Source organism: Vigna angularis, chromosome 7, assembly GCF_016808095.1.
Source record: "Vigna angularis cultivar LongXiaoDou No.4 chromosome 7, ASM1680809v1, whole genome shotgun sequence".
NCBI classification, from domain to species: domain Eukaryota; kingdom Viridiplantae; phylum Streptophyta; class Magnoliopsida; order Fabales; family Fabaceae; genus Vigna; species Vigna angularis.
In genome coordinates, this window is record NC_068976.1 from 25,394,508 (window position 1) to 25,406,073 (window position 11,566).

Consider the following 11,566-nt stretch of genomic DNA (forward strand, 5'->3'; position numbering starts at 1 on the left):
GAGGTTAAATATTTATGTTGTTGACAGACTAGACAATGGGCCACGAATTCGGTCACTGCTTTCTTCATTCCCACCCAGTAGAGCGATTGTGCCACCTTGCGGTACGTCCGGTAGACCCCTGAATGGCCTCCTGTATGTGTGGAATGGAATTCGGCTATCAGCTTGGGCACCCAGGCCGAACGGGCTGACAGCACGAGCCTCCCTTTATAGTGCAAACGCTCGTTCTCTAGCGTGAACGAGGGATGGGAGTTGGGGTCTTTTTTTAAGTCATCAATCACTTTCCGTAACTCCTCATCCGCCTCGACTTCCTCCAAGATTTCCTTGAAATCTTGCCAATATGGCCGAACCATCACCGTTAACTCCTTCTCGTCCCGCAGCTCATCCTCATCCTTGCGTGATAGGGCGTCCGCCACCTTGTTGGTCACACCTGATTTGTACACGATCTCAAAGTCGTATCCCAGGAGTTTTGCAAGCCAATTCTGCTGATTCTGAGTGGTGATGCGTTGTTCCAAGAGATACTTCAAACTCCTCTAATCCGTGTGGACCACAAACCGTTGCCCCAATAGGTACGGCCTCCAATGTTGTATGGCCAAAACCAGCGCCATTAGTTCCTTCTCATAGATTGACTTCCCTAACGATCCCTCCGACAGCGCTTTGCTAAAGAAAGCTATGGGTTGCTTCCCTTGCATGAGTACTGCTCCAATCCCCTTCCCGGACGCGTCACACTCAATGTGGAACGGCTGGTTAAAATCCGGCAGAATCAATACAGGTGCTGTCGTTATTGCCTTCTTCAACTTAAGCATGGCTTCCTCTGCTTGTTCCGTCCAAGCAAACTGTCCTTTCTTGAGAAGGTCGGTCAAAGGCCGGGCAATCTTCCCATAATCCTTTACGAACCTCCTGTAGTAGCCTGTTAGCCCTAGAAAACCCCTCAAAGCCTTTACCGTCTTCGGTTTCTCCCACTCCAGCACTGCCCGCACCTTGTCCTCGTCCATCTCTACCCCCTTCTCTGATATCCGATGGCCCAGATACCCTATTTGAGTTCTGCCGAACTCGCATTTCTTCCTGTTGGCCACCCATCTATGTGCCACCAGCTCCCTTAGCACCGTCGCTACATGCTCCAAGTGCTCCTCCCAGGTGCGGCTATACACCAGTATATCATCAAAGAATACCAGTACGAATTTCCGCAGGTAAGGTTGTAACAGTTGGTTCATGGCACTCTGAAAAGTGGCTGGCGCGTTGGTTAGGCCGAACGGCATTACCATGAATTCGTAGTGGCCCTGGTGCGTCCGGAAAGCCGTTTTCTCTATGTCACCTGCTCCCATTCGTATCTGATGATAGCCTGACTTTAAATCCACCTTTGAGAAGTATTTGGCTCCCCTCAGTTCGTCCAGCAACTCCTCTATCAAGGGAATAGGGAATTTGTCAGGTACGGTAGCTCGGTTTAGGGCCCTGTAGTCCACACAAAACCGCCAACTGCCATCCTTCTTCTTTACCAAAATTACAGGGCTTGAATATGGACTGGTGCTTGACCTTATAACGCCTGCCTTCAGCATTTCCGCCACCTGTTTCTCAATCTCCTCCTTCATTACATGGGGATATCTGTACGGCCTTACATTCACAGGGTCTGTCCCTTCCTTTAAGGGGATTCGATGAGCCATTCCCCTATCAGGTGGTAGTCCGTCCGGCTCGTGAAACACTTCAACGTGACGTTCCAGGATTCGCTTCATGTCGAACGTCTGCGTCCGAGTCAGTCCTGGACCGAACGTCTCGTTTTCCGGAACGTACGGTCTTGGTTCCTTTTCCTTCTCTGTCTCCGCCAGCTCCCACATTAATAACCAGACCTCGACTTCCTTCATTTTAAGCAAAGCTGCAGGTTCCACCAACCTCCTAGTTAGAGTTGGATCTCCCTTGATGGTCACCCTGTTCCCTGCTTGTACGTACGCCATGGTCAGCTGCCCCCAATTTATGATTACCTCGCCCAGCTTGGCCAACCATTCGACCCCCAGTATCACATCCACTCCGCCCAATTCGAACAAGTGAAAACGTTCGTTGATCACAATCTCCCCTACCTGAACCGTTACTGATTCACAACATCCCCTCGTCTCCTTCCTCCGTCCATCCCCCAAACTCACCCGGTAGGGTGGTGTATCCACGACGGGTAAAGATAGATCTTCTACCAATTCCCTGCTGATGAAGTTGTGGCTGGCGCCACTGTCAATTAGGATCAAAACCTGCTGTGTCCCTATCTGTCCGTGCAACTTCATCGTTCTGGGCTGGGTGAGCCCTCCTGCTGAGAGAGCAGACAGCTCCAGTTGTTCGCATTCCACCTCCACCTCTTCTTCCCCTCCTGGCTCCTCTTCTTCGGCCAAAATCAGCATCCGAATCCCTCTTTCTGGACAGCGGTGGCCCGGACCGAACGGTCCTCCGCACCGGAAACACCTCCCTTCCTCCCTGCGCTTGACGTACTCCGCGTACGGTAAATCCCGTACGTTCCTGCCCTGAGCGCTAGAGAACGTACGCTCACCTTCTCGTCTTGGACCTCCTTCCTTTTCCACAGTACCCGTTCGGTTCTGATTGTGGCGGCCAGTATCCACCCTTGTCACTGCACCGCTCGGCTTTCCCCACGTTTGTCCCTTGCTGACGATGCCTCCGCTCGCCCTTGCCCCAGCCTGGAACGCCTCCACGTCTCTTGCTAGTCTCATGACGTCCATAAACTCTTTTGGGTCAAGCAACCTGAGTTGGTTACGTATCCCCTCCTGTAAACCTGCCATGAAATACCCCATTAATTGTGCCTCGGGTATTTTCTCTGCTTGGCCCACCAACACCTCGAATTCTTGAATATAATCTCCCACAGATCCCGTTTGTTTACAAGATGCCAGTCTTTCGAAGACCGTGCCTCGATTTCTGCCTCCAAACCGGATCACCAATGCCTCTTTTAACCCGGCCCATGATCTGTTCCTGGCTTTCTCCCTCCAAAACCGGAACCAGTGTCCTGCTATCCCTTCCATGCTGATGTATGCCAGGCGCAATTTCTCGTCCTCCGGTACCCCTTGCAGTTCGAAAAATTTATCCGCCCTATAAATCCAGTTCATAGGCTCGTTTCCTTCGAACACGGGTAACTCGACCCTCCTCCTCCAATATGGCTGCTCCTCTTGGTGTCCACCCTCTGTGCCGCTTCCAATCCTTTCTTCTTCGTCATTCCTTCTCTCGTTAATTGATCCTTGGCTACCATCAAGGTGGCCGTCATCCCGTCGACCTCGCTCCCCTAACACCCTCACCAATTCCTGGACTGCTGATTCACGGAGAGAAAAGAGGAGGTGAAACCCAGCTGCAGCAACACTTAGGGGACAACCACTTTGAGAGAAGAAATTAATTGGCTTGGAGAATGGTACAGAGGTGTCTCGGCCTTGCTAGAAGTAGAAGAAAATGAAGAAGGAAGTGATGGCTGGACGTGTGAAGGGAGAACGTTTGAATCCAGCAAGAAGAAGAAGACGTCCCAGCAAAGCACATGACAGCAACACGGGTTGGTTCAGCAGATGGCAACACGTTCTGAGTTGGTGTCCAGAGCATGCAGAAGTAAAAAATGGAGGGCCCCACCTTATTTATTTCTGGCACAAAGTAATGGAAGAAATTAATTTTAAAAGCATGGTAATGGTATACCAGAATGGAAGGCATGCACCACACGCACCACTGCATCTGCATTTCCAGCAAAGATACCACTTACCTCCAAGAATAAAAGAGGGAGAGAAGAGATGAACAGGGAGTCCCGGTTCACGGTCTGGGGCTGACGCTTGGGAGGCTCTCTTCCAGTAGCTCCTGTTCCAGTAGTGTAGAATTCAAAAAAATGTAATGTAGTGAGTGTAGAGAGGAGTTGCTGACCGAGAGAATAGTGTTTGGGCATTGAACAGTTGGAGATTTCACGGCATGCAGTGGCTGTAGTGGAAAATAGCACAGTAGAAATTGGAGGCCAAAACGGTGTGCAAGTTCTAATTTAACTGTGTTGGTTGTTGTAATAATTTCATGCACAATTTAAATTCAATGCAATTTCATGTTGTTAAATTCCAGAATTGTTTGCTGCGTTTATTTTGTTGTTGTAATTCAAATTCAGTAGCAATTTAATATTTATCGTTGTGTGTCTATCGTTTAATTTTTACTGTTGTTTACTGTTACGTACCTGAGTACGTAAACTAACCTAATGCAACCTTTTACTCTCTATCACACGTAATAGAACAGTAAACGTATAATACTGGATGAGTAAAAACTCTTTATTGCTGTAACTTTGGTAAACACAAAACACAACCAATGACTGGGAGCAGGGTCTCCTTCAGTCACACGAGAGCATAACCTCTCTTACAGTACTTCCAATAATAAAAAACATACCCCCCAACCTCTAGGTGCCCTCTATTAATAATATTAATCACTCCTTCCAGAAAAGGTAAGGAATAATTAGTAATTATTTGGAAAGAATCATTCTGTCCTTATTTACTGTATTTATTACTAATTAACTCTGCTGATCGCCCCTTGAATTCCCGCCTGATCTTCCGCTTGCCATTTAGACGAACGCTGTCGCTCCTCTCTGCTGCGGACGCTCGTCTTTATTTAGGACGCTCGTCCTTGTTAGGACGTTCGTCCTTGCCCATCGTTGGGACGCTCGTCCATGTTAGGACGTTCGTCCTCGCCCATCGTTGGGACGCTCGTCCTCGCCCCTCGCTCTGGACGTTCGTCCATGTTCTGCTCGTCCATGTTAGCACGTTCGTCCTCTCCCTTCTCCCTCCTATATCTCCTTCTCTCATACACTCGCCAGGCCCTAACATTTACACTGCGTTGTTGAATATTGCACGTTAAATTATTAGCTGTAGTTTTGATCTAAATGTTTTGCCGCCGTAATGTTGATGTTGTTTTCAGATTTGAATTTTACTGTTTTATGTTTTCACTTTTTACTGTATTTTCATTTTTACTGTTTTCTGTTTTTACTATTTTCTATATTTTATGTTTTCTGTATTTTGCTTTTACTGTTTTACTGATTTTGAATTTCTGTATTTATTGTTTTTACTGTTATTATTTACTGCTGTAATTTCTTTTTCTGTTTTTTACTGTTTTACTGTTTTTACTGTTTTCTGTTTTTACTGTTTTCTGTATTTTCTATTTTTCTGTATTTTCGTTTTTACTGTCCCAGATTTATTTTTACTGTTTTATGTTAATGTATTTTCGTTTTTTTTACTGTTTTCTAAAATTTACTGTTTTCTGTATTTATTGTTTACTGTATTTTCATTTTCTGTATTTTAGTTTTTTTGTTCCAGAATTAATTTTAATGTTTTATTTTACTGTAAATTCGTTTTAACTGTAGCAGTTTAATTTCTACTGTTTCAATTTTGTTTTACAGTTTTAAGTTTAATTTTCACCGTAATTTAATTTTCTGTTCAAACAATTTTCAAAACCCCCCCACTACGTGTGTGATCTGAGACTGAACCCCAAAAATTGGTCCTTGAGAGACGACCTAGGAGTCACTTCCTAGTATCTATACTGCATTATTTTCGTGCATCAAATTTGTATGACCGCGACAGTCGTTGTCAAATTTTGGCGCCGTTGCCGGGGACCAAACGATTCAGTCTTTGGTTTTTTGTTGTGTCATTATGTGTTGTGTTTTGTAGTTAATTGTTGTTTCTGAGAAAAAAAAAGAAAAAAAAAACTGTAATTTTTATTTTTACTTCATGTTATGCTTTCGTATAATCTTTGCATGAAGTGGAAGTCCAGGTCTGAGACAGATTTTGAACTAGAATAGAGAAAATGACGGATTCTCAAGACTGGACGTATAAGCTGATCAAGAGGCTTCCCAAATTCCATGGATTGGCACATGAGGATCCACACAAGCATTTCAAGGAGTTTTATTCGATGTGCTCATCCATGAGGCCTGTTAGTGTTTCAGAGGAGGAAGTACATATGAGAATGTTTCCAATGTCCCTTCAAGATGAAGCAAAAGACTGGTTCATATACCAGTATCCTTTTAATAGTTGGCAGGAAACACAACAAAAATTCCTCGACAAGTTTTTCCCAGCGGAAAAGGTGATAAGCATTAGGAGGAAGATAACTGCCATTGAGCAGTTTAAAGAAGAAAGCCTGGTAGATTATTGGGAAAGGTTCAACAGGCTCTGCACAACTTGTCCAAACCACCAAATTTCAGAGCATTTGCTCTTGATTTATTTTTATGAAGGGCTCCTGGACAGTGAAAGGATACTTGTGGATACAACTGCTGGTGGATGTTTGATGGATAGAACCCCAATAGAAGCAAGGAAGTTGCTATGCAAGCTGGCTGGTGAAAATCCAATTGAGGTAACAAAGGAAGAACCTGAGCAGCCTGTTCTGGATTCTGACACTGATAGCCCTGAGGACGCAGTTGATGACTTAGAGATTGGTAAAGAACTTTTCAATGAGCAAAAACAGGTTTATTCTGAACCTGATATTCCAATTTTACCTGATTTGCCTACACATTCAAATACATGTGATTTGACGCACATTGATTCTATAGGGTTTATGACTGATATTGATACAAATTCGATTGACCATTCTAAAATTTTTAATTCAGTGTCAGCCATTGAACCCATTGGTAAAAGTTGCGTCAATATTGATTTTGAAATAGAAACTGTGCAATCTGATGACTTTATAGAGTTAGGACTAAACTTTGATTTAACACAGTTTTCTGAACATTTTGAATGTGATTGTGAATCTGGTTCTTGCTCCATTTGTGCTGAAATTGATTATGCGTTACACCCAAACTCTAAGTTTATAACAGATGCTATTAATTGTGAGTTTGATGATAAGAATGCAGAGTCAAAAGAAAATGCAGGTGCTGACATTAAGGAATTCATGATGGATGAAGAAGAGTATACTGCTACTTCTTTGAGCGAGCCAGAGATATTTATTCCGGTGTCACACACTCAACAACTGCTAGTGGAAGGAGAGATACTGCTGAAACAAATTGCTACGAGAAGAATACTGATGAAGCAGTTCTTCCTCAAATTTTCTTTGCTGAATCCTGTGATGAAAAACATCTCCCTGCTTGTCCAAGTTTGGCAACTGCCACCATAACCAGGGGAGTTTTCCTGTTCATTCTTCCCTTAATTTTCTTGGTTTGTGAATTAAGGGAGAATTCTGATTTTCTTAGTTTTCGATTTGTTATTTTTATTTAAAAAAAATTTTTTTTTTTTTGGTCTGTTATTTTGTTAATGTATGTAAATATGTGTTTTGTTTGCTGTTTTTGAAATATGTGTTTTATCTGCTTTGATATTTTGTTTTTGGTATTAGGTATTTTGTTTCATTAATACGTCTTCTGTTTTATTTATTTATTTAGTTTTCGTTTTTGTTTAAAAAAAAAACTGAGAGCAAAATTGCAGTAATAGGCAGAGAGGTGAGGTTCGAGCAGATTTAATCTGAGTGCATTTATTTGAAATAACCTGATACACAGATAACATTTTGTCTTACACTGCTGATAAAATAAAATGCATAAAAACATAAAAAAGATGTTCAGGGTTCGATCATTTCTGATCGTTAAGTATTACAGACCATAAAAAACATATAAAAATTAAAAACATAAAAAAAAAAAAATTTAAGTGTCCATATTACATTCCTTGTTCAAATTCTGGCCACACTCGGCCAGCTAAAACATAAAAAAAAAAAACATAAAACATTAAAACTGGAAGAATTCTCGAGCTGGTTGTGGTGGTCTAAGGGAGAGCTCCGTCGAGGGAGCTCTGGTTCGGAATGTGAGAAGCATGGGTGGAGGGATTTGTCGTTCGTCCCTGTCGTCGTCGATGATGATTGGGATGGGAAACAGATGCAGCAGCCTCGGTGCCCTCATAATCACCCAGTCGTATTCTTTCAACAGAAAAAAAAAATTGTGTTAATAATAGAAGAGGAAGGAAAAAAATCAATAAAAGTGAGATTTGATCAGAGTCTTACCGTACATATATAGCGGCAGTTGTGAAAACTGAGTGCCAGTGGGGTCTATCTCCGCTTGCCAGCGCCTGACCCGATTGCCGTGGTTGTTGAACCAGCAGTGCACGTTGTATTCGCTGGCATCTCCGAAGATCCTTAGTCGAGACGTGATCTCGACAACTTGCGCTCTGCTTGGGTGTGTGACCCCAAAGTTGTAGATTCTGGTCATCATCTGGGTCTGATCTTCGGTAGGACGCCACCTCTGACTGGTGTATCTCTCTGATTCCATCTCGCTCGTCATCCTTCCTCTACTAGTATTCTAAAACAAAATATATATATATATATATATATATATATATATATATATATAAAGAACAAAATCAACAAAAAGCATAAAAAAATTTTAGATTCTTAGTTCTGTGTTTTCTTTATTATTTCTTGTTTACTTTCAGATTTATTTTGTCCGGTCAGTCTTTGATGTTTCTATGTCTAGTCTCAGATCTGTTTCACGGTCCTTGCAAAAGGGTCCTAAACGGATCTATGTCATGTTTGTCCATTTTCCAGTTTTAGGTCCATCGGTTTTGTCCAGTTTTAGGTCCAGGTCCTTGCAAAGGGTCCTAACGGATCTAGGTCCTGTGTTTTGTCCATTCTTTTTGTTTTTAGTTTGATTTTTAGTTGTTTTTAGTGTGCGTTTTAATAATGAAAAAAAGCTGGAAAAGCTGAAAATAAAAAAAAAATTGAAAAGGAGAAGGAAAGCAGTAAAGGGAGAGCAGGGCAGAGAAAGCGCAAGGGAAAGCAGGAAAGGAAATAAAGAAAAATACAGGGAGAGCAGGAAAAGGGAGAGTAGGCAAGAGGAAAGCAGAGGAAAACAGAAGAAGAAAAGAGAAGGTAGAAAGAAGGAAAAGTAAGGCAAGCAGAAAGAAAGGGAGATCCAGGTGAAGAAGGACTTACCTGGAGAAGTGGGCTTGCAGAGGCTCCTCGACGGTCTCAGACTCTTCAGAAGGCACGGTGGCAGAGGCTCCGCGCAGCTCCGGATGCTCAGAGGAGAGAGTGGAAGAGAGAAGAGAGAGAAGAGAGGAGTAGAGAGAGCAGGGCAGTCAGAAATGTCGCTCAGGCGCTGAAGTTGGCCCATTTATAGCCAAATTGTTTTCACTGTAGCAATAGTTTCGGTCATAGCCACCGAAACTGTTGCCACAGTACCGGTCTTCTCCTTTTTCAAAAAAAAAAAATTTATTTTAGCATCTACTGATGGGTGCTAGGTGATTTAGACATCTGCTGATGGATGTCAATGATAACATCTACTGATGGATGTTACTGAAAATTTCTTCCCTTTCTCCTACCTTTTATTGCACTTGTCCATAATATATTTCCTGTTTTGATTGCTGATGTATGCTTTGAGCACATTGAGGACAATGTGTAGTTTAAGTGTGGTCTATTGGGAGAGATTCTGTTTGTTCTTTGTTTTGTGTGTTAAATTTTTGTTTTTGAGTGTTAAATTTTTTCTGTTTTGAATTGTTTTTAGTGTGTTTTGTGTGCAATTTTATATTTTTCTCTTCAATTCTGGACTCTGTTAAAGTTGTAGACTCGTCTTTCATTTCACTTGATTGATACTCATGGCATGAAATCTTTGCTTTTCTCTGCTTGGAAAATGATTATGATGTTTAAGAGGTTAATTTGATTGTGACAAATACCCTGTGTGAGAATTTGAGCCACTTTAATTCTTTCTTGCGTGTGATATGTCTCTTGATTGCTTGCACATATGCCTTGGCTTGGCTCTTGTTGATAACTCTTGATTGATATGCATGTTTAGACGTGACAAAGGCATTTTTTGTTCTTGAGCCTCTTTAGCCAAATAAGCCTACCCTATTATTATCCTTTGATACCCCTTTTGAGCCTATACTGTATCCATTTCTTTGTTTTGAAGCTCATACAATAGCCCTAAGTGAAAAACCATGATTACCTTAACCTTAGGAAATTTTGGAGCTTTGGAAGTGTTTTGGGAATAAGTGTGGTCTCTGTGGGGATTCTTATAAATTGGCTAATTGATTCCTCATCTTGTTTTATTTTTGGAAATATGATCTTGTTGAGTGATAAAAAAAAAGTTGAAAAAAAAGAAGAAAAAAAATTGATTGAAAAATGAAAAAAAAAAACAATTTTGTGAACAATGGAGTCAAGAAGAGGATTGAATTAGAGGTTTGGGTGTGATTTGACTGTGTTTTCACTTGTTCCCCATTGCTCCTCTATTTCTTGTGGTTTGTAGCTACTTATCCATATTTATCATCCCTTGTCCTTGGCCCCATTACAGCCATAAAAGACCTTTTGATTTGAACATGCATATGTTTCTGAGTGTTGATTTTAGAGGCTTGACAAGTCTGTTTGTGTTTGCTTTCTTGAGTGCATCGAGCTGATATTATTATTTACCCTAGACACTTGAGAGAAACACTGATATTGCATCTGTGAGGTTTTGGTACTTTTAATTCACCTCTTGAACTGATTAATTGTTTTACCATGCTTTGAATTGCTTGGATGATTTTTGTGAGTATCTGTTTTCTATGATTTTGTGTCTGATATTGTCTACCTCTTTTCATTGTTCAGATTTCTTGAGAACTATGTAATTCGTTTTGTTTCCTAGTGAGTCTTTATTTTCTGTGTGCTAAGTTTGTGTCGTACCCTTGAGGTCCTTGAAAGTATTCCCTGATTTGCGTCTTGATTTTGCCCAGGAGTGCAAAAGACTAAGTGTGGTCTATTTTGATGAATCAATATTTTCTCAACTTTACTTAGTTTATTGTGCTAGAATTAATCAGGGAATTGTGCTTAATTGTCCGGTATTTCCCAATTTTTACTAATTGTGCTTAAATTGACCAATAATTCTAATTTTAATTAATTTGAATTATCTGACTTAATTATTTGCATTAGTAATTACAGGGAAAATTATTGGATAATATTCAGGATATTTGGAAGATTGTCACAAAATGAAAGACTCTCCATTAAAGAAGTATTTACAATAAGGAGGACATTATGGTCATTTAACTTTGAGAAGGGTGCTTCATTATTGGAAAAAAGGGGTGACATCCAGCTACTTGAATTACGTAAATGGTGCACAGAGTTGGTTTGAACATGTCACGTTGTGCTGCCATGACCAACATTTACAATTGCAAGCACATGTTTCACCGTTGGAAAAGAGCAACACGTTAGGGATGGGTCTCATGGTTATTCAAGGAGAAAAGCACATTATATTCTCATTGGAAATGGAGGCAGCAGGTGGTGGGCACGCGAGAAACACACGGCCTGGAACCAGCCACCACACGCAGAGAAAAGCTGCTGCCACGGTCTGGAAGAAAGCCTCCAAACTGTTGGAGCTCACGTGCAACTATGTGGGAAGCCTTCACGGTCCAGCAGAGAAGTCTTCACGTTCCCAGCAGTTCACGGCTGGAAGGAGAGGTGTCTCTGCAGAGGGAGAACATGTCCAGCACTTCACGGTGGTGTAGCAGCCACTATCTATATCAATCCAGCAGCCCGCACGAAGAAACCTCACGCCCACAGCAGTAGCTTGGAATAGCAGAAGTGGTGTGCACGGACAGCAGCATGGCAGTCCAGAGTTCACGCAACCAGCAGAGAAGCCTCGAAGCATCCA

At 41.9% G+C, this 11,566-nt stretch overlaps 1 protein-coding gene across 1 annotated transcript; it reads right to left on the minus strand.

Annotated features, from left to right (window-relative positions):
• Window positions 1-519: 519 nt before the first annotated feature.
• Window positions 520-3,901, minus strand: LOC128197871 (uncharacterized). Its single transcript, XM_052880705.1, has 2 exons — window positions 3,661-3,901; window positions 520-3,328 (listed from the first exon to the last, which is right to left on the minus strand). Exons 1-2 carry the CDS (start codon window positions 3,899-3,901, stop codon window positions 531-533), a joined length of 3,039 nt encoding a protein of 1,012 aa, XP_052736665.1. The 3' UTR covers window positions 520-530.
• Window positions 3,902-11,566: the final 7,665 nt, after the last annotated feature.